This window comes from Bombina bombina, chromosome 6, assembly GCF_027579735.1.
Source record: "Bombina bombina isolate aBomBom1 chromosome 6, aBomBom1.pri, whole genome shotgun sequence".
Taxonomy (NCBI): domain Eukaryota; kingdom Metazoa; phylum Chordata; class Amphibia; order Anura; family Bombinatoridae; genus Bombina; species Bombina bombina.
This window is the reverse complement of record NC_069504.1, coordinates 816,603,656-816,627,558: the sequence shown is the minus strand read 5'-3', so window position 1 is coordinate 816,627,558 and position 23,903 is coordinate 816,603,656. Positions and strand designations below refer to the sequence as shown.

General features: G+C 40.0%; 1 protein-coding gene across 1 annotated transcript in view; it reads right to left on the bottom strand.

The window, feature by feature from the left end:
- The window catches only part of TMEM127 (transmembrane protein 127), a 51,968-nt gene extending 31,207 nt beyond the window's left edge, over positions 1 to 20,761 (bottom strand). The window contains exons 1-2 of the mRNA XM_053718184.1: positions 20,687 to 20,761; positions 8,625 to 8,885 (exon numbers count right to left, since the gene is read on the bottom strand). Coding sequence (XP_053574159.1) covers positions 8,625 to 8,859 — 235 coding nt within the window. The 5' untranslated portion in view covers positions 8,860 to 8,885; positions 20,687 to 20,761. The remainder of the gene's footprint in view (positions 1 to 8,624; positions 8,886 to 20,686) is intronic.
- Between the last annotated feature and the right edge of the window lie 3,142 nt (positions 20,762 to 23,903).

Below are 23,903 nucleotides of genomic sequence, written 5' to 3'. Positions count from 1 at the left end.
ACAACATATATATAAAGCAAAATTGATCAAATTCCTTAAATGACAGTTTCAGGAATGGGAAAAAATGCCAAAGAACAAGCTTCTAGCAACCAGAAGCAATAAAAAATGAGACTTAAATAATGTGGAGACAAAAGTGACGCCCATATTTTTTCGCGCCAAATAAGACGCCCACATTATTTGGCGCCTAAATGCTTTTTGGCGCCAAAAATGACGCCACATCCGGAACGCCGACATTTTTGGCGCAATATAACGTCAAAAAATGACGCAACTTCCGGCGACACGTATGACGCTGGAAACGGAAATATAATTTTTGCGCCAAAAAAGTCCGCGCCAAGAATGACGCAATAAATGAAGCATTTTCAGCCCCCGCGAGCCTAACAGCCCACAGGGAAAAAGTCAAATTTTAAGGTAAGAAAAATGTTAAAATGCATTATTCCAAATATGAAACTGACTGTCTGAAAATAAGGAAAGTTGAACATTCTGAGTCAAGGCAAATAAATGTTTGAATACATATATTTAGAACTTTATAAACAAAGTGCCCAACCATAGCTAGGAGTGTCACAGAAAATAAGACTTACTTACCCCAGGACACTCATCTACATATAGTAGATAGCCAAACCAGTACTGAAACGAGAATCAGCAGAGGTAATGGTATATATAAGAGTATATCGTCGATCTGAAAAGGGAGGTAAGAGATGAATCTCTACGACCGATAACAGAGAACCTATGAAATAGACCCCTTAGAAGGAGATCACTGCATTCAAATAGGCAATACTCCTCACATCCCTCTGACATTCACTGCACGCTGAGAGGAAAACCGGGCTCCAACTTGCTGCGGAGCGCATATCAACGTAGAATCTAGCACAAACTTACTTCACCACCTCCATCGGAGGCAAAGTTTGTAAAACTGAATTGTGGGTGTGGTGAGGGGTGTATTTATAGGCATTTTGAGGTTTGGGAAACTTTGCCCCTCCTGGTAGGAATGTATATCCCATACGTCACTAGCTCATGGACTCTTGCTAATTACATGAAAGAAACTTCTCAACTTTAAAGTGATTATTTTAATATGATATAAAGGGTTAGGGGCAGTTCTTAAAACAGGCTAGCAGAAAATAAATAATGACTATTAAGAGAAGTGAAGAAAACAAAACGCTTATGGACTGATAGCAGGACAAGATTAAAGGGACAGTAAACGCTTTGAGATGGTAATATAGAATAACATATCAGCCAAATCTTAAAGGGATAGAAAGGTCAAAAATGAAATGTGCATAGATGCATTTCAATTTGAAATAGAAACATTTTTGCAATATACTTTCATTAGCAAAAGTGCTTCTAGTAAAAGTTAATATTGTTTTTCAGTGGCATACATGCATATCCCTGTTAAAGGGACATGAAACCCACATTTTTTCTTTCATGGTTAAGAAAGAGAATGTAATTGTAAACAATTTTCTAATGTACTTCTATTATCTAATTTGCTTCATTCTCTTGATATACTTTGCCGAAAAGCATATCCAGATAGGCTCGGTAGCTGCTGATTGGTTGCTGCACATAGATGCCTCATGTGATTGGCTCACCCATGTGCATTGATATTTTATCAACAAAGGATATCTTAAGAATGAAGCAAATTAGATAATAGAAGTAAATTGGAATGCTGTTTAAAATTGTATTCTCTAGTTGAATCATAAAAGAAAATGTTTGGGTTTAGTGTCCCTTTAAGGCCGGGGAAAAAGTATTCAAACACCATGCCTGCTCAGAGAGTCAGTAGTGGCTTCAATGACAGAAATCATCTTTAGAAGCAACACACACCACCACCAGCAGGCATTGTGTTTGAATACTGGTGCATAGGCCTTCACAGGGATATGTGCGTATGCCACTGAAAAACAGTAATAACTTTTACCAGAATAAAAGTATATTGCTTCTATTTTACTGTCCCTTTAAATCCATCCCTTATTGGCTTCAGCAAAGGAGATAAAGTAAACAACACTCAAGAGGCTTTTAAATGGGTGTGTCCAAAATGTGACAGTTTTACATGCAGGTTTCTTTTTTTTACAATACAGCGATTGTTTCCAAATGTAAAACAATGACTTTCATTGCCTAAAAAGTACAACTTATAAACAATTTATTTCTCAGATCAGCCCCATGTCCTGCAGCCCCTCTATCAGCTTCATCAGATCACATCTCTAGTCTCACTCTCAGTCCAATACTCACCTCAGATCTCAGCCCCTGCAGCCCTATACCCATATCAGACCTCAGATCTCAGCCCCTGCAGCCCTAAACCCACGTCAGACCTCAGATCTCGGCCCCATACCCACGTCAGACCTCAGATCTCAGCCCCATACCCACGTCAGACCTCAGATCTTAGCCCCTGCAGCCCTATACCCACATTAGACCTCAGATCTTAGCACCTGCAGCCCTATACCCACGTCAGACATCAGCCCCTGCAACCCTATACCCACATCAGATCTCAGCCCCATACCCACGTCAGACCTCAGGTCTCAGCCCCATATCCACGTCAGACGTCAGCCCCATGCCCACGTCAGACCTCAGATCTCGGCCCCAATACCCACGTCAGACATCAGATCTCAGCCCCATACCCACGTCAGACCTCAGATCTTAGCCCCTGCAGCCCTATACCCACATCAGACCTCAGATATCAGCCCATGCAGCCCAATACCCATATCAGACCTCAGATCTCTGCCCCATACCCACGTCAGACCTCAGGTCTCAGCCCCATATCCACGTCAGACCTCAGATCTCAGCCCCATACCCACGTCAGACCTCAGATCTCAGCCCTATACCCACATCAGACCTCAGATCTCGGCCCCATACCCACGTCAGACCTCGGCCCCATACCCACGTCAGACCTCGGCCCCATACCCACGTCAGACCTCGGCCCCATACCCACGTCAGACATCAGCCCCATACCCACGTCAGACATCAGATCTCAGCCCTTGCAGCCCTATACCCACATCAGACCTCAGATCTCAGCCCCTGCAGCCCTATACCCACGTCAGACATCAGATCTCGGCCCCATACCCACGTCAGACATCAGATCTCAGCCCCATACCCACGTCAGACCTCAGATCTCAGCCCCTGCAGCCCTATACCCACGTCAGACCTCAGATCTCGGCCCCATACCCACGTCAGACATCAGATCTCAGCCCCATACCCACGTCAGACCTCAGATCTCAGCCCCTGCAGCCCTATACCCACGTCAGACCTCAGATCTCGGCCCTATACCCACGTCAGACATCAGATCTCAGCCCCATACCCACGTCAGACCTCAGATCTTAGCCCCTGCAGCCCTATACCCACATTAGACCTCAGATCTTAGCACCTGCAGCCCTATACCCACGTCAGACATCAGCCCCTGCAACCCTATACCCACATCAGATCTCAGCCCCATACCCACGTCAGACCTCAGGTCTCAGCCCCTGCAGCCCTATACCCACGTCAGACCTCAGATCTCGGCCCCATACCCACGTCAGACATCAGATCTCAGCCCCATACCCACGTCAGACCTCAGATCTTAGCCCCTGCAGCCCTATACCCACATTAGACCTCAGATCTTAGCACCTGCAGCCCTATACCCACATCAGATCTCAGCCCCATACCCACGTCAGACCTCAGGTCTCAGCCCCATATCCACGTCAGACGTCAGATCTCGGCCCCAATACCCACGTCAGACATCAGATCTCAGCCCCATACCCACGTCAGACCTCAGATCTTAGCCCCTGCAGCCCTATACCCACATCAGACCTCAGATATCAGCCCATGCAGCCCAATACCCATATCAGACCTCAGATCTCGGCCCCATACCCACGTCAGACCTCAGGTCTCAGCCCCATATCCACGTCAGACCTCAGATCTCAGCCCCATACCCACGTCAGACCTCAGATCTCAGCCCTATACCCACATCAGACCTCGGCCCCATACCCACGTCAGACATCAGCCCCATACCCACGACAGACATCAGATCTCAGCCCTTGCAGCCCTATACCCACATCAGACCTCAGATCTCAGCCCCTGCAGCCCTATACCCACGTCAGACATCAGATCTCGGCCCCATACCCACGTCAGACATCAGATCTCAGCCCCATACCCACGTCAGACCTCAGATCTCAGCCCCTGCAGCCCTATACCCACGTCAGACCTCAGATCTCGGCCCCATACCCACGTCAGACATCAGATCTCAGCCCCATACCCACGTCAGACCTCAGATCTTAGCCCCTGCAGCCCTATACCCACATCAGACCTCAGATATCAGCCCCTGCAGCCCTATACCCACATCAGACCACAGATCTCGGCCCCATAACCACGTCAGACCTCAGGTCTCAGCTTCATATCCATGTCAGACCTCAGCCCCATACCCACGTCAGACCTCAGATCTCAGCCCCTGCAGCCCTATACCCACATCAGACCTCAGATCTCGGCCCCATACCCACGTCAGACCTCAGATCTCGGCCTCATACCCACGTCAGACATCAGCCCCATAACCACGTCAGACATCAGATCTCAGCCCCATACCCACGACAGACATCAGATCTCAGCCCTTGCAGCTCTATACCCACATCAGACCTCAGATCTCAGCCCCTGCAGCCCTATACCCACGTCAGACCTCAGATCTCGGCCCCTTACCCACGTCAGACATCAGCCCCATAACCATGTCAGACATCAGATCTCAGCCCCATACCCACGACAGACATCAGATCTCAGCCCCATACCCACGACAGACATCAGATCTCAGCCCCATACCCACGACAGACATCAGATCTCAGCCCTATACCCGCATCAGACCTCAGCCCCTGCAGCCCCATACCCATGTCAGATCTCAGATTTCAGCCCAATACCCACGTCAGACCTCAGATCTCAGCCCCTGCAGCCCTATACCCACATCAGATCTCAGCCCCTGCAGCCCTATACCCACATCAGACCTCAGATCTTAGCCCCTGCAGCCCTATACCCACGTCAGACAACAGAGCTCAGCCCCATACCAACGTCAGAGCTCAGCCCCTCAGCCCTATACCCACGTCAGACCTCAGCCCCTGCAGACCCATACCCACGTCAGACCTCAGAGCATTAGCCTCTGTCAGCCCTGAACCTAAATATACACTGGACCAACTGGCTGTTGTCTGATTTCCCCTCTGTGCAGTCTCTCATGCCTGTACAGAGGGATATTGGGCTAGATCTGGCTGTCAGAGAGGCAGAAATATGACAAGCCCATCACCAAAAGCCATGTCACCCTAGTACTTCTATTGTGTTAAACATCACTCACGGCATGTTCGCTGTACTCCCAGAGGGTAACTTCTGACCCCTTAAAGATCATCTGTTATATGCACAGCATTACATATTGTTTATCTACCAAACCAGAGATCTTAGGAAATGATTACTCCCATGTTGCATTTACTCACAGTACAATTCTAACTGAATCTACTTTCTACCTAGCAAGGTGTGGTTCATGACTAATTGATGTTAAATGGGACATTCAAGTCAAAATTAAACTTTCATGATGTTGCTTTATTAAAAGCTAAACCTACATAGGCTCATATGCTAATTGCTAAGCCCTTGAAGGCCACCTCTTATCTTGGTACATTTTTACAGTTTTTCACAATTAGACAGTGCTAGTTCATGTGTGTCATATAGATAAACATCGTGCTCACTCCCGTGGAGTTATTTACGAGTAAGCCCTGATTGACTTAAATGTAAGTCTGTCAAAAGCACTGAGATAAAGGGGCAGTCTGCAGAGACAAAAAGTATAACTGGGGAATTGGTAATAAAGGTATTTATCTTTTTAAACAATAACTATTTTCAAGTAAAATCAGTCATAAGTCATAAAAATATTAACAATTCCTAGAAGGATGACTTAAATAATTTATTTTCTTGTGTTTCATTTTAATTAGTATATATATATATATATATATATATATATATATATATATATATATATATATATATAATTTTTTTATTATTATCGGTTATTTGTAGAGCGCCAACAGATTCCGCAGCGCCAATGTATTTATTGTAGCTATTTTATAGTGATAATGTATTTAAAAACAGTCTTACTTAATCTATGTAATTAACAGAACGTTAGTCTACATTCTGCAACAGTTTACAAAAAATAGGTCACTGTCTTTTGTATTCCAGTACCTGTGGTTTCTATGACCTATATACAATGTTATACTACATAAACGTTTTTTTTGCTGTAAATTTGTAAGGAATTGTTAAATAATGTAAAAAATGCCACTATATTTATATTGAAACCAGTCAGTATCTTATTCAACAAGTTGCAGTCTATTCAGTTATTATTTCTCACGTAGATTCACATAATACAACTTTGTGACACTTAAAAGGGACAGTCTACTTGATTTTATTTTTTTAAAAGATAGATAACACCTTTACTACCCAATCTTCAGCTTTGCATAACCAACATTGTTATATTAATATACTTTATAACCTCTAAGTTTGCCTGTTTCCAAGCCACAGCAAGCCGTCCCTTATCTCAGTGCTTTATAAATCTTGCACAACCGCCAGGCAGTGCTAGTTCATATGTCCCATATAGATAACATTGTGCTCAATTCCGTGGAGAATGATAATAGTTATACAAGAACCAGCACTGATTGGCAGAAATACAAGATTGTAAAAAGCACTGAGATAAGAGGCAGTCTGCAGATGTGTTGGTTATGCCAAAGGGTAATAAAGGGATTATCTATTATAAACAATTTCAATTAATTTAACAAATTAGCTAATATTCCCCCCCCCTAAATTATTATTAAATCAATTTATATTAAATAATGCAATGAATTAGTGCTTATGTAACATTGATAAATAGCAGAAAATCTTATAATGTTGCAAACTATTACTCTGCCTCCACCCAGCTACTTTGTAATACCACCAGGCTGTCAAAATAGTCTGTGTCAACTAGGCAGTCATTTCCCAAGCACACAGAGATCGGGGCAAATCCACACTGATATAGCTGGCACCAAACGAAATGCTGCTGCCTGCAGTCATATTCGCATTCGTTTTTACAAACAAATGTTGAATCTCACAATTTTGGCCATGCAAGGGTTATTATTTTAGCAAAAATCCACTGTTTTGCAGTTGCTTAAGTAGTTTTCCATTCAGTCAGTCTAGTCAAAATTAAACTGACATGATAGGGCGTGCAATTTTAAACAACTTTTCAATTTACTTTTATCATCAATTTTACTTTGTTCTCTTGGTATTCTTTGTTGAACTCTAAACCTAGGAAGGCTCCAATTATAGAAAAAAAAGATTATATGAGAAACTTAAAAAGACAAATAAAATGTAAGTACCCATAAAAATGTATACTGTAATTAATAATTAGTATGCATTTTTAAATATGTTTCTATTAAATTTTGTTTACCAGTAAACCTAGGTTGGCTTATAGGAGCTCAGGAGTGTGCAGGTATCTTTAGAATTCTATGGCAGTAGTGTTTACAACAATCTATAATAATATTGTTACAAACACTGCTGCCTTACAGTTCTAAAGGCACATGCACACTCCTGAGCTCCCAGAAGCCTGCCAAGCTTTACTCATCAACAAATGATACCAAGACAACAAAGTACATTTCATAATAAGTAAATTGGACAGCTGTTTAAATTTGCATGCTCTGCCTAAATCATGAAAGTTAAATTCTGACTTTACTGTTCCTGTATAGAACCTGTGGTTTTGCTAATCTCCCCAAACAGGCGGGAGTGTAGCCCACAGGCAGGACTAATTCCCGATCCTGCAATATTCTACTTAGTGATTGCTTTATCAGTGCTACTAACTGGCCACAGAAAAGATAAGATACAACATACAAAAAAATGTGCCTTGACTGCAAACTCTAATTTGTAGGCAGATATATTTTACAATGCAGTGCCTAAAGGGCCTGTAAAGTCACAATTAAACTTTTATGATTCACATAGAGCATGCAATTTTAAGCAACTTTCCCATGTTCTTCTATTATCCAATGTGCTTTGTTCACTTAAAACCTTTAGTTGAAAAGCATACCTAGGTGGGCTCAGGAGCAGCAATGTCCCTTTAAATATGTATCACTCATAATTACACCTTAGTGCAATTAAAGAATAAATCATTAATCAAGTTACTGCTATTAATAAATATTTGTTATGGAACAAACAGGTTAGAGTAGAGTTAAAAACATAAACAGGTGAAAATTTTTTCAATGTTTCATGATTACAGGGATACTAAACCCAATTTTGTTCTTTCATGAGCATGCAATTTTAAGCAACTTTCTAATTTGCTCCTATTATCAAATTGCCTTCATTCTCTTGGTATCTTTATTTGAAAAAGCAGGAATGTAAAGCTTACGAGCCGGCCCATTTTAGGTTCAACACCCTGGATAACGCTTGCTTATTGGTGACTATATTCAGCCAACCAATAAGCAAGCATAACCCAGGGTTTGAACCAAGAATGGGCCGGCTCCTAAGCTTTCATTCCTGCTTTTTCAAATAAAGATACCAAGAGAACGAAGAAGAATTGATTATAGGAGCAAATTAGAAAGTTGCTTAAAACTGCATTCTCTATCTGAATCATGAAATAAATAAATTGGGTTTAGTATCCCTTTAAGGTTTGCTTAGTTAGTGCCTCTGATGCTAGAACCTACTTGACAGCAGTTCAGGATCCTCACTCCCCAGTACATCTGCCACTCCTAGCTCCTGGCGCATGCAGTTTCCTCCATGGATATGAAGCCAGGCAGGCTCAGCTAGCGCCGTGCATAATGCAGTAATAGAAAGGGCACCAGGGAGTGCAGACGCCAAGCTTCTCTCTGGCTGCTTAGGAAGTCCATGGCCCCTACTTCTTGGCATTGAAGAACTGCCGGACCCGCCGGGAGCAAACATTTCACGTGCTGGGATGATTAAATAATCTGTGGATGAGAGAAAATTAAAAAAAATGTAGTGGTCCAATCAAAGGGGAGGGGACTTTTAAAAGAATGGTGGAATGCTGCAGCAAAGGGAATCATGGGAAATTATATGGCAGAAATAATGGGAGAGGCAAGTGATACTTCACTAAAATGTAACTGGCTATGTCTAAATCAATTAAAGGGACATAAAACCCACATGATTCAGACAGGGCATACAATTTTAAAACACCTTTCCAATTTACTTCTCAATTTTGCTTTATTACCTTGGTATCCTTTATTGAAAAGACAGCAACACGCTAGATGAACAAACCGTAAGCCAATGATAAAGGAATATGTGTAGCCACCATCAGCAGCTGGCTCTCAGCTCCTAAGCCTACCTAAATATGCGTTTCAACAAAGGATATCAAGAGAACAAATCTAATTAAATAATAGAAGTAAATGGGAAACTTGTTTAAAAATGTATGCTCTATCTGAATCATGAAAAAAAAATTTGGGATTTATGTCCCTTTAAAAATACTTAATGCATAAGGAAGGCAAGGCAGTTTGGTGCTTAGCGTAAGGGTCAACAAATCTAAAATTATATTCTTATGAGACATCAATTTTGGGAAGTCAAAAAGATTTATATTACATTATTACCTAGAAAACATTTAGGAAACAAAATAAACATTTTAGAAGTTCATTCCTGGAATCAACTGCTAAAATGAGAATAAGATGTTTGGTTAATATCTTTAGACCAGGGCTAGACTAAACTGTATCTTCAGGATGAAATGGTACAGCTATATTTTATGCTTTTACCATAAGAAGATCTGCCCTACACATGATGTGGAAAGATAAACTGCAAATCTACAGAGCTTTCTCTATGTATACTAGGCAGTGTGTTTCTAGCTGTTGTCAGGATAGCTACATTTCTCAACGTTTAGCCAGAGATAATGCAAAGCATCATAAAACCTCTTGTACTTTCCTCCATATTATTCTTTAAACATGGCTTAAGGGAAGAGTGAGGAAATGTTCTTCACACCTCTTATATGAGTTCTGCTGTACTTTCTCACAGTACATCTTTATTTATTAGTAGATGCAGTTTATGTTTAGATCTTCACGTCAGCTTTACGCCATTCACTAATCTGCCAAGCCTACCTACCTACCACTTACCTCAATTGTACCTGTGTCTCCAACCTCCAAGCAGTGAATCTCTTGCTCCCTATGTCTACAACAAAGCCAAAGATTGGCAAATTGTTGGGCATTTAGTAGCCAACACAGAAAAGTAGAAGCCAGAATAATACATGCAGTTGTGACTAAGCCTCTTGATTACCCAAAACACATCTACCCACAAGTGATTTCCCAGTGCCCACAACACACTCAGGAAATGAAGGGGTTAACTTGCTAATGCATAACACTCTTAAAGGACCAGTAAACACAATAGATTTGCATAATCAACAAATGCAAGATAACAAGACAATACAATAGCATTTACTCTGAATTTTAAATGAGTAGTAGATTTTTTACTAACAAATTTCAAAGTTAAAGGGACACTCAAGTCAAAATTAAACTTTCATTATTCAGATAGAGCAAGCAATTTTAAACAACTTTCCGATTTACTTCCATTAAAAAAAAAGTGCAGTCTTTTTATATTTAAACTTTGAGTCTCCAGCTCTTACTGAGCATGTGCAAGAATTCACAGAATAAGGGTATATGCATTTGTGATTGGCTGATGGCTGTCACATGGTACGTGTATGTATTTGTGATTGGCTGATGAGTGTCACATGATACACTGGGAGTGAAAATAGACATACCTTTTAAAATTGTCAGAAAAAAAAAACTACTATTCATTGTAAATTCAGACTAAGTGCTATTGCATTGTATTGTTATCTTGTATTTGTTGATTATGCAAATCTACTGTGTTGACAGGCCTTTTAAGTATATTTCCACTCCCCCTGTACCATGTGATAGCAATCGGCCAGTCACAAATGCATATACGTATAGTCTGTGAATTCTTGCACATGCTCAGTAGAAGCTGGTGACTCAAAAAGTGTAAATATAAAAGACTGTGCAAATTTTTTTTAATGGAAGTAAATGGGAAAGTTGATAAAAATGACATGCTGTATCTGAATCATGAAAATTTAAATTTGACCTTAGTGTCCCTTTAAACCCTTGATCATCTGAGACAAATGCAGCAGTAATTCCATTACTTGGCTGAGATCCTTATCTTGCAATCCAGGGGACTATAATCCCCATGTGGAACACTATATCTGTCAGTACATCAGGCAGCAGAATTTTAAGTTGATGATGGAAGAAGAGAGTGTTGGAAGGATGTGAGAGGTGCGACTATGTCCACCTACACATCTCCCCAAGTACACAAGGACAGAAAGGCATTTTATCAAGCTCCATTTTCTATGAGCCTGGTATTTAGCACTGTACAAATCCTTTCTTTCTTTCACTTCCAGCACAGCAAATATCATACTCCCACTTCCAGCACAGCCCTTGTGTTCCTCTGTCTGCCAAGTCACTGCATCACTACATTCCACCAACAGAAGAGCCCCATTTTGCTTCAGACTTTCTCAAAGTCATATCTGCCTTAAGCACACAACTTCTCTACCCCCTAGTTCCACTACATGGCTACGAACCGCTAGCATAGCACTTCTTTATTAGTTACAGGAACAAAACCCTTTATCCAGACTACTTGGGATCAGAAAAGGTTTGGATTCTGAAATACTATGGATTCTAAAATATTTATATAGTTGCTTCTGTATGTCCTTTAGGCAAGATTTACATTTCATAATACCGCTTATACATGTAACCTAACCCCTTAACGTTGCTGGTCTTTCTATGGGTATTGTGCTATTAATAGCGCAATCTTGCTGCCAGCGGCGAGACCGCGCCATTTCCGGGAACGTTGCGGTCGTTAAGGGGCTAAAGGTAATTTTATATCATTTGTAATCCTTCTGTATGCATAGTACCATCAGAAAGATAGTACGGTTATGTAAACAGAAAGCTAATAATCGCTGGTTTAAATACAGACTAGCATTTGCATGTTAGAACACAAAAAAACAAGCCAAGCACGCAGGCAAAGAACATTGTGACTTACTGACGTAGAAATGGTTATTTTAAATCATTTTATTTTTAAATAAATAATAAAGGAAAAGGCATGATTTTGAAATAATTCTGTATTTTGCATTTCCAGATTTGGGGATTTATACCTGTACTACATAACAGCAGCGTTTACTTCCCACCAACACTGCCTTCCTCTGATTTCCTATGTCCAGAGCAACCTCTTTGTGCTGCACTTTAACAGCTCCTATATACAGTACCTCCCATTTCATACACAGTGCCTTTCTACCGCTAACCTACAACACAGTAAATCTCAAGTATGGCCCATCTCTTACTACATTTATTCAGAGAAATCTCTCACATCCAAAACATGGCCCAGGTCAGCAACTCTTTGACTGCCATATCCAACTGTTTATTTCCGACTTTCATCTCCAGCACAGCATCTTTCTACCCCCTAACATAACACCAGTAGAATACCTACTTCCTAACTCCAATAAAATGCCTATTTGCTTTAAATGTAAAATCCAGCAGTAATATAGAAGATCTAAATGGAGGTATTTTATATAGAAAAACAGTTGCAGCAAACACAACGTTAATTTGTTTTAAAACATTTCTATACTTGGCTGAAGTGTTATTGTATTAGTAAAGACAATGAAGTGTATTGTAATTACAAGGTGTTTAGCGTTTCTTTAACTTGTTCTTAGACAAAAGTCATGTAGATTAGAGACAGTCTAGTCAAAATTAAACTTTCATGATTCAGATAGGGCATGCAATTTCAAACAACCTTCCAATTTACTTTTATCATCAAATATGCTTTGTTCTCTTGGTATTCTTTGCTGAAAGCTAAACCTAGGTAGGCTTATATGCTAATTTCTAAGCCATTGAAGGCCGCCTCTTATCTCAGTGCATTTTGACAGGTTTTTTTTTTACTGCTAGACAGTGCTAGTTCTGGTGTGTCATATAGATAACATTATGCTCACTCCCGTGGAGTTATGAGTCAGCACTGATTGGCTGAAATGAAAGTCTGTCAAAAGAGCTGAAATAAGGGGGCAGTCTGCTGAGGCTTAGATACAAGAAAATCACAGAGGTAAAAAGTATATTAAAGGGACACTGAACCCAAATATTTTCTTTCGCGATTCAGATAGAGCATGCAATTTTAAGTAACTTTCTAATTTACTCCTATTATCAATGTTTCTTCATTCTCTTGCTATCTTTATATAAAAAAGAAGGCATCTAAGCTTTTTTCTTGGTTCAGAACTCTGGACAGCAGTTTTTGCAAGGACAACCTAGGTTGTTCACCAAAAATGGGCCGGCATCTAAACTTACATTCCTGCATTTCAAATAAAGATACCAAGAGAATAAAGAACATTTGATAATAGGAGTAAATTAGAAAGTTGCTTAAAATGTCATGCTCTATCTGAATCACAAAAGAAAGAATTTGGGTTCAGTGTCCCTTTAATATAACCGTGTTGGTTATGCAAAACTGGGGAATGGGTAAACAATAAAAATTCTGGAGTAGACTGTCCCTTTAAGTGGCATTATAAAATAACTGTATTTATAAGAAGAGTGTTTGTCATCTTGCTTCTATTGCCCTGACCTCACTAAGAAATGCATGGTATCTCTTCATCGTCCAATCATCACTAAGGAAATCCAAATAAACACATTGTATTTTCTCTCTAACTTCCTTCTTCACATACTTTTGCCAACTCCTCTTTACCCTACATGCTCACCCTTTTCTATTCACTAAGACAGATCCTTCAAGAGGGACAAAGGGTATATTTTTTTGTTAATTTGTATATTAGACATTACTGCACTACACCAAAACATTCTTTGGAGCATTCTAATACATTTAATTGCTATTGCATTTCATGTCGCCATAGTAATAACAAATATAAACCAGTTATGAAATATAAGTAACTAATACTGATCAGTTACATAAACAATGACAGGTAAAAAAAAAAAGTCTGCAAATGCCATATTAACATTAAAAAGAAAATAAACACATAACAAGGAACTTAAAGGGGCAGTAAACTTGCAAACTAATTAGTGGCAGATTTATACATTGAAGGGATACTAACTCAGCCCATTTTTGGTTCAGCACCTTGGTAGTGCTTTCTGATTAGTGGCTAAATGTAGCAAACCAATCAGCAAGCTCTACCCAGGTGCTGAAACAAAAATGGGCCGGCTGCTTACATTACATTCCTGCATTTTCAACTTAAAATAGCAAGAGAACGAAGAAAAATTGATAATGGGAGCAAATTATAAAAGTTGCTTAAAATTGCATGCTATATCTGAATCATGAAAGAAAACATTTGGGTTTAGTATCCCTTTAAAGTATTGCAGAGAATTTTTATTTAAAAGTTCATTTTTCCAGAACGCCGCTCCTTGCTCTACTGAGCGGGTCTGGCTTTTCCTCAGCGCATCGCGGCATCACTGTCTAGTCACAGAGTGCCCGGTCGCGCCATTAAACTGAATGTAGCTCGCTCCTGCTACTAGATCAGACAATAAAAATTCTGGAGTAGACTGTCCCTTTAAAAAAAAAAAAAGGGCCTTTGCCTCATCTGAATATACAACAGAAAAGGATAGTTAAAGAGACATTGTACCATTTATATAGCCCATCTGGGAGTTTTTTTTTTTTTTTTTAAATTGTATAGTTTTGCTTATTTTTTAAAAACGTTGTACTGATTTTCAGACTCCTAATCAAGCCCCAAAGTTTTAGATGTATACTGACGTCTACAGACTCCTGCTTGCTCCCGTTTATATAATAGGTTTTTTCATATGCAAGGGAGTGTCTGCTCTCAGCCACTTTCAGTGAGTGTCCCAGTGCTAAATTGGGAGCTTCTAAGCACGTTTTTAAAAGGTTTTACACTGGACTTTTAGATCAATATCTGTGCATATTATTCTTTATAGTAGTGTCTATTACATGCAGTTATATGAAAATTGGTGTACAGTATACTGTCCCTTTAATAGGTTTATGCTAAGATGTTTACTTTTACATAGTAATTTACATAAAATTAGGGCCTGGTGCCCTATATTAGAGTCCTAAACCCCCCATTGATCCTTTCTAGGCCTGTACAGCTGTTAAATGCAAATCCAACTTTTATTTTGTTATTTTATAATGTATCTGTATAAGTATGTGTGTGTATATATGTGTTTTAGCTACCCTGTTAATCATAATCTCTATTTTCTTTCCAATGTAATTGTTCTTGTATCCCTGTCAACAATTTAAAGAGAAGTTAAACAGTATGAGATTGTAGTATAAAATGTTTGACTATATGTAGTTAAAAAAACATTCTATCATCACTTAAAGTGAAGGTTAAGTTACCTGTTTTACAAACTCGAATTCAATTCTATTAGCCAAATAAATATCAGTCTCATTCATCATTTTCTTCACATTGAACGTTTTTCAAAGTTATTGCCATATGAAATCGCAATTTTAATATAATATTTTTTATTATTTAATCACGTTCTCAAAAGCACCAATTGAAAATCTGGCCGTTGATCTACGTCACCCGCCTCATATTTTAAATGCGCATGCGCTGCTGTCTTATCCTCCATTTAGGTCTCTAAGCGTGCTCCCGTTTCGCTATATTGCATGCAAACTGCGCATTGGTGATTTAGATTGAAGAGTATCGCATGCGCAGGAGTTATTTACATCGGCGATTCGCGCCTGCGCAATAGTTTGTATCGTTGTGCACGCGCTTGGGAGATGCGTATAGAGCGGATGGGACCGCTCTATACGTAACATCAGAGATAACACAGAAGTAGAGGTGGGGAGGAGTATGGACGGAAACGGTAGGGAGATTAAAATATATTATAAATATTGAAATTCATAAATGAGATAAAAATAAACTTAGCGACAATCTTAATGAAAGCATTTAGCTTTAACTTTAGAGCTACAACAACTAAATCGATAAAATCGATAATGAAAATAGTTGTCAACGAATTTCATAACTGATTAGTTGGTTTGCAATTAGTTGGTCTGTGCACGGTATCAGCTGCTCAACTCCAATAAGCTCCTGCACATGGTATTGTGTTTTATGGTTATGCCCTTAGCCTAAAGGACGTCTACAGATGTTAACTTTCCCTTTTTCAGGACAGTATAAGTTTACAATACTCCTAGCTTATGTGCAACCCAGAAATAATAGGAGTCATCATTTGGATGGTTTATATTAAATCAGGTGATTTGGAACTATGTTTTGCATGATGTAGTGTGCCAAGCTTGTTATCTACACCTAGCCCTAGATCACTGGTTTTCAAACCTGTCCTTAGGCCTCTTTAACAGGCCACATTTTGAAGATATCTGAACTGAAGCACAGGTGAAATAATCAGCTGCTTAGTAAACCTGTTTATTTTACCTACTCTAATCCAAGGTAATCCTGAAAACCTGGCCTGTTGGGGAGACCTGAGGACAGGTTTGAAAACCAGTGCCCTAAATTGATGAGATTTATTTGAATTGATGTGCATTGTGCAGTATTATCGGTTTCCACAATTATTAGCGGAACACTTGCTATTGCCGCTTATTTACCATTGCATATAGATATTCAAGATATTTTTATGTTACAATGAACTCCAGGCTTACTTTAAGAGGCCCTGTGCATTGGTGGAGAGCTAACAAAGATAAATATCCCACTTTGGTGAAATTGGCAAAACCGTTGCGCTTCCCAATATTGGTAATCATATTTCAAAGATAAAAACATAAAAGTCTATACATAACATTCCATTCTACTTTGTATTTGCAATTGAGTATGAAATGTTCACAGTTTATCGGTCAATGACCTGGATGTCTATCCGGATTGCAATATAGGAAAGTCTTATCCCGAAAAACCAAACAGACCTTTGTATCTGGATGATCCTGGGATTATATAACGAAAAGGTATCTCTGGAGTCCGGTATTTTAGTACCCAAATCTTCCAAAATGGGAACCGGGATCTTTAGTGGATGCCACTCAGTGGAAACAGAGGATATCTGTGAATCACCTCCTAACAAATACTGTAGAAAAAATAAGAAAAAAAGACACGAGCGCAAAAGCCACTCTAAGGGTAAAAGTTTTAATCAGTACTTAAAATGTGCAAATCTAAAAATAAACGTACAAAATTTTAAAAAACAATGTGCAATATAAAATTGTCACCCTGTGATTCTCTTCAGCAACTGGCTGTCCGTCTTTGACTAGAACCACTAACAATCCTTTTGCTTATTCCGGCTGCTATAAAAGAAATGAGCTAGGAGGCTACGTAATAACCGTCTTGAAAAAGTCTGGATGATACCAGAAGAAACGCGTTGAGGTAACGTGGGTCCAGTCCGACGCAAGCTGCACTTCCTAAAACGCCTTCACGCTCACCTGAAGCTCACCAAGCCTTGATTACAAGCAGAAGCAAAAGGATTGTTAGCGGTTCTAGGCAAAGACGGACAGCCAGTTGCTGAGGGGGATCACACAGTGACAATTTTATATTGCACATTGTTTTTTTTAAATGTTGTACATTTATTTTTAAGATTTGCGCATTTTAAGTGCTGATTAAAACTTTTACCCTTAGAGTGGCTTTTGCGCTTGTGTCTTTTTCTTGTTTTTTCTACAAAACCCTACTTATGCATCTCAGGCACCTCAACACTATCTGAGCACCTCTTCTCTGCTGCAGGCAAAATAGCTGCAAACAGAGAGCCAACCTCAGCTAGGAGCATGTGGACATGTTGTCATTTTTGCATTTCAATGCAAAGTTTCTGAAAGAGTGAATAACAGAATGTAATAAACAGTGACAGTCTACCTCTTTCTAGTTCTACCTCTTGTCAAACAGTTTTGTGGTTTTGTTTTGCTTAATTACAAACAGTTGTGTTAATGTAAAGTTGTAAAGTTTTAGTCTGAAGTTTATATTTATAACACTCAGTATGTGGATTTTATTTTAAATATAGGGAAAAAATGTTTGTTTGTTTTTTTATCCAATTAGTCTAAAAAATATTTCCTATACCCCTTTTCACATATTTCCCCTGCCACCCAATTTCCTTAAATGGACAGTCTACGCCAGAATTGTTATTGTTTAAAAAGATAGATTATCTGTTACGGTTGCCTCCAGGCTGGCTGGAAGTTGGACCGTAGAAAAGGATGCTCCTAGCGCTCACCAAAGGATCATCAGCACCGTAGACACCATAACTACTGCGTAGCCACCATAAGTAATGCAGACTCTACGAACCACCGCTGCTGGGCTGGTATCTCGCCGTCTGCTCTGCGCCCTGGACCTACGACCAGGCTCCAGTAGGTGAACCTCTTCCTTCTGTAGAGCGAAGCAGGATCAGGAACAAGAGCTCTTACAAGAGCTCAGTAGCTAAGGGAGTATGAAGAGCATAGCAATCCCTGTAGTGATTATAGCTGTCCCCTACAAACATGAGTCAAGGCTGCAAGTTAGAGGGTCAGAAGAGGTCTGAGGTACTGGAACACCCAGCCTGGTTTTTATTACGGTTGTGCACATACAGGACACACCCAGGGGGAGGCATAAAATAACCAATCAAATAACAGTACAACCCACACATCCCCTCCCCTCAGATAAGCAGTTAACATAATTATTACATACAGTAAAAATACAGTTTTCACACATACACTGTAACTTTAAAACCATACATTCAATCTCCATAAAGACTCAGCATACATCAAACATAAACACTTCCAAAAATCAGCCAAATCCCTCCAGTGGATCAAAAGTTAGCTGGAGGTCCCTTTATGACCGACTGCAAGCACAATTTCCTGCCCAAAACAGTTCCATAGATTTGGGCTGTGCGGTCGGTCAATTTCATGCAGAAAAAACGACTAAGTCCCATTTTCGAACGGGACTTAGTCTCTGGAGCTGCAAGTTCCGTATGGGAGAAGGTAAGGGTCAGCGGTGTTCGTGTATTTGCGCATCCACAGAATCTTTAGCATACACTGCTGACCGCATTCGAATGAACAAAGATGGCCGCCGCCACGTGTTCGTTTGCACGAACTGCGGCCACCCAGCGGTCGGCAATTAACCTGCAGTAACCTCACAGCCTGGGAGGTAAATTGCCTGCACACTTTAACTTCTGGGTGGTCTGCCTGTGTGGTACTTGGTTCAGTAAGCCCTATTTACTGAACAAAGTGGGAGAAAGCCAGGAACAAGTTATTTTACAGGTCTGGGGACATAGTCTTAAAGGGGCATTGTTCACCAAAGTCACAATATGTCCCCAGATGGTTCTTAAAGGGCCATACACACCCAATAAAAGTTAATACGTTTTCAGGGGCACAATATTCCAGGGGCCGTAGTCATGAGGAAGGAGGCTGGCAAATAGGCTTCGCCACAATCCAGGGAAGCAGGGCAATTTTCCATTTAAAGGGCCAGTTGCAAATAGCAGTTTGTAGCATTATCCCTTTATTACCCATTCCCCAGTTTTGCATAACCAACACTTATTAATATACGTTTTACCTCTGTGATTACCTTGTACCTAAGCCTCTGCAAACTGCCCCCCTTATCTCAGTTCTTTTGACAGACTTGCATTTTAGCCAATCAGTGCTGACTCAAGTATCTCCACAGGAGTGAGCACATTGTTATCTATATGGCACACACGAACTAGCACTGTCTAGCTGTAAAAACTATCAAAACTAACTGAGACTGCCTTCAAGGGTTTAGAAATTATCATATGAGTCTACCTAGGTTTAGCTTTCAACAAAGAATACCAAGAGTACAAAGCAAATTTGATGATAAAAGTACATTGGAAAGTTGTTAAAAATGGCATGCCCTATCTGAATTATAAAAGCTTAATTTTGACTGTCTCTAATCTACATGACTTTTGTCCAATAAGTTAAAGAAACACTAAACACCTTGTAATTAAAATACACTTTATTGTCTTACTCTACAATAACGCTTTAGCCAAGTCTAGATTTTTTTTAAAACAAATTAATGTTGTGTTTGCTGCAGCTGTTTTTCCACAACTAAACTCCACCCACGACTTGCCTCATTGGAGGGAATCAATCTGGGCTTGAGTCTGCAGACAACAAGTCTAGACACGGTCATAATGTTAGTATAACTTGCAGATCTTATCTGGTAATGCAGATTAGGAAAGTATATGTAGCATGGTTAGCTTTGTCATCAGGGTGCATTTCACATAATCTGAATTCGAAAATCCAGAGTTTTAGATTTAAATTATATAAGAGGGGGGGCAAAATAAATAATGGAAATGCACTGCTATATGTCATTATCCATAACTAAACATTTTAAATAAAAATATCAGGGTGTTTGCTGTCCCTTTACGTCACCTTCTACAAAAAGTGATCTTTATCCTAAATAGTTCTCTCTATTTCTTCTACTTTCCAATTGTCCTCTTTCAATCCACGTTCTTATTTATTTTCCCAGTTCTATATATTTCAATTCATACACCAATTTCCTACCACTCATTATCAAAAAGTTAACCAGTCTCCTAAATGTGAGCCCCTTGTAGATGACACCCTCTCTGAATTCTATAACAGAGTATGGAACCTGTTCCCTATTTTTCAATTTACACCTCTTTTAAATTCCTATTCTTTAATTTATCACCATTTTCAACGGTTACGACCCTCGCTCGCCGTACTTATAATTTACCTCTCTTACATGTCTTCCTATCCTCTACCACACTGAGTTTACTGCCTGCAATTCCCACCCCGATGACCATTTCCCTTCCAACCTTTCTCCATTTGCCCCCCAGCCTCTTCCAACCTCCCTCACCAAACCTCTGACATACCCCACATCTCCCCTCTCGACCCTAAGCCCCGAATCTCTCACCGCCTCACGGATCTCTTTTCTTCCTATTCCCTGAACATCAGCACAGCCGACTTCCGCCTCCAAGTTGCGTCATCGTTACGCTTCAGCCGACGTTGCACGTCTACCATGAATGCTGGGAATTGTAGTCCAAGGAAGGAGCTTACTACAGATTCCAGCGTGCACTGCATGAGAAACAGGAAGAGGAATACTGAAGTGTGGGAGCACGGTTGAGACTAGATTCTATCCCTCTAAAGGACATTGTCCTTTCTGAGAATGGGATTTAGCTCACTCAGTGTGAAAAAGCTAAATCCCATACTGCTAAAGGACATTTTGCCCCCTAGTGGTCATGTCCTGTATAGGGATGGGAATTAGCCCGCTCACAGTGACAAAGATAGATCCCATACTGCTAAAGGATATTTTTGCCCCTAGTGGTCATGTCCTGTATAGGGATGGGAATTAGCCTGTTCAAATTGACAGAGCTAGATCACATACTGCTAAAGGACATCTTGCCCCCTAGTGGTCAGGTCCTGTATAGGGATGGGAATTAGCCCGCTCACAGTGACAAAGATAGATCCCATACTGCTAAAGGATATTTATGCCACTAGTGGTCATGTCCTGTATAGGGATGGAAATTAGCCTGTTCAAGGTGACAGAGCTAGATCACATACTGCTAAAGGACATCTTGCCCCCTAGTGGTCAGGTCCTGTATAGGGATGGGAATTAGCCCGCTCACAGTGACAAAGATAGATCCCATACTGCTAAAGGATATGTTTGCCCCCTAGTGGTCATGTCCTGTATAGGGATGGGAATTAGCCTGTTCAAGGTGACAGAGCTAGATCACATACTGCTAAAGGATATGTTTGCCCCCTAGTGGTCAGGTCCTGTATAGGGATGGGAATTAGCCTGTTCAAAGTGACAGAGCTAGATCACATACTACTAAAGGACATTTTGGCCCCATAGTGGTCATGTCCTGTATAGGGATAGGGACAGAGTTAAATCACATACTGCAAAACATGTTGCCCATATACAGCTTGCTTATACAGCTGGTTATTGTCCCATCTCTTATAGTAACTGAAAGGCGTTATAAGATAGGTATTTCAGTGGCGTTTTAGTACAGAATGATAACTTTTTATTATACTAATATGCCCTATTAAACTTCAAACCTTAAAAGATTCCTCCAGAAAGGACAGCGTGAAGCAGGGCAGATAGTAAGCAAATCAGGGCATGGTCAGGTGGTCCTCAGCAAAACAGGACATTTATAAGGGCTGGGAGAGCTGCAGCAGGGACTGCAGGTTATTTTGCCCCCTCATCAATATGACGCATAGGGATTATAAGTGGTGAATTCTCTGTAATGACCATAGAAGCCGCTAACATTTACACATTAAATAGAAGACAAGTGGATGAGACAACCCTGGAGTTCTTGAGGCTTTAAAGGGACATGAAACCAAATTTTAAACATCTTTCTAATTTACTTCTATTATCTAGTTTGCTTCATTCTCTTGATATCACTTGCTGAAAAGCATATCTAGATATGCTCAGTAGCTGCTGATTGGTTGCTGCACAGAAAGCCCTTGTGTGATTGGCTCACACATGTGCATTGCTATTTCTTCAACAAAGGATATCTAAAGAATTGAGCAAATTAGATAATAGAAGTAAATTGGAAAGTTGATTAAAATTGCATGCCCTATCTGAATCATGAAAGTTTAATTTTGACTAGACTGTCCCTTTAAGGGCTCCATTTATTAAGTAGTGTGATAACCGCTGCTTTTTACAATCTCCGTCACCTCTGAGTCGACAGAGAGAAATCACCCTGAGCACGCTTGCTTGGAGTGATTGACAGGCCCTTCCCTGCCATGCGGGAAGGGGGTGGCAGTACACACTCGGTAAATTTTGGTACATACAAATAGAGGACATACAGATTCAAGTTTAGAACCCTGTCCACACGGCCAATAGTACACCTGGCCCTTTGTCTAAACGATAATTTCTAAGCTAAACCACATTATTCTTTGTATGTATTTAGAAGCTATTAGTGTTTCATTGACACACGCTGTGTGCACCCCATGCACCAGCAATCAGACACCACCCTGCTCAGAGAGACTGTGGCATCTTGTATGAAATAAATGGGGTCAATATTCAATAGGGCCCTTTCTTTAAAAAGGTGCCATGTTTAAATCTTTGTGTATAAGGCATAAACAGCATATGTGCATATGCTGTTGATATGGTGATGACAGTATCATTATTTTGTTAATACAAGTCTATTGTAAAAAAGTGTCTGTTAAAACCAAAATGCATCAGTGAAATGTGTCTAATTTTATGCTACCAGGTAATGGAGTTGTGCCTTGCATGGTTTCCCTATTTTTTTATGCTACACTTGTATTGATAAGACCAGTATATCATATAACTTGTATTGATAAGACCAGTAATGCATCTAATTGTATGCTAGCAGGTAATGGAGTTGTGCCTTGCATGGTTTCCCTATTTTTTTATGCTACACTTGTATTGATAAGACCAGTATATCATATAACTCGTGTTTAGAATGTTCTCTTCGCCAAGTTAAAATCCCTTCTACATGTTTATTGAGATTATGTTCCTAGCACCTAAAGGGATAAAAAAACATTTTTTCTTTCTTTCACGATTTGGATAGAGAATCCAATTATAAAGAAATTTCCAATTTACATCTACTGTGATATTTGCTTAATTGTCTTGGTATCATTTCTTGAAGGAGCAGCAATGCTCTACTGGGAACTGGGTGAGCCAATAACAAGAGGCATATTAGTGCAGCCACCAATCACCAGCTAGCTGACAGAAGTGAATTGCTGCTCCTGTGACTACCTAGGTTTGCTATTCACCAAATGATACCAAGAGAATGAAGCAAATTAGTTAATAGAAGTAAATAGGAAAATTGTTTAAAACTGCATGTTCTGTCTGACTTGTCAGTTTACTCTGTCATTAATATCAGCCCCATTTGAATCATCAGACTATAGCAGCAGTAAGGCAGCTTTTCCCAATAAAGGCCACAAACCAAACAATACTGTAACTTTATTTTTACATTTCTCTACATATAAACATGTGATTGGTTTGTCCATTTATAGTTTGATAGCTAAGTTTGCTTGTGTATAGTGAGTCTATAGTATGCTTGTGTATAGAGTCTATAGTATGCTTGTGTACAGTGAGTCTATAGTATGCTTGTGTATAGTCTATAGTAGTGCTTGTGTATAGAGTCTATAGTATGCTTGTG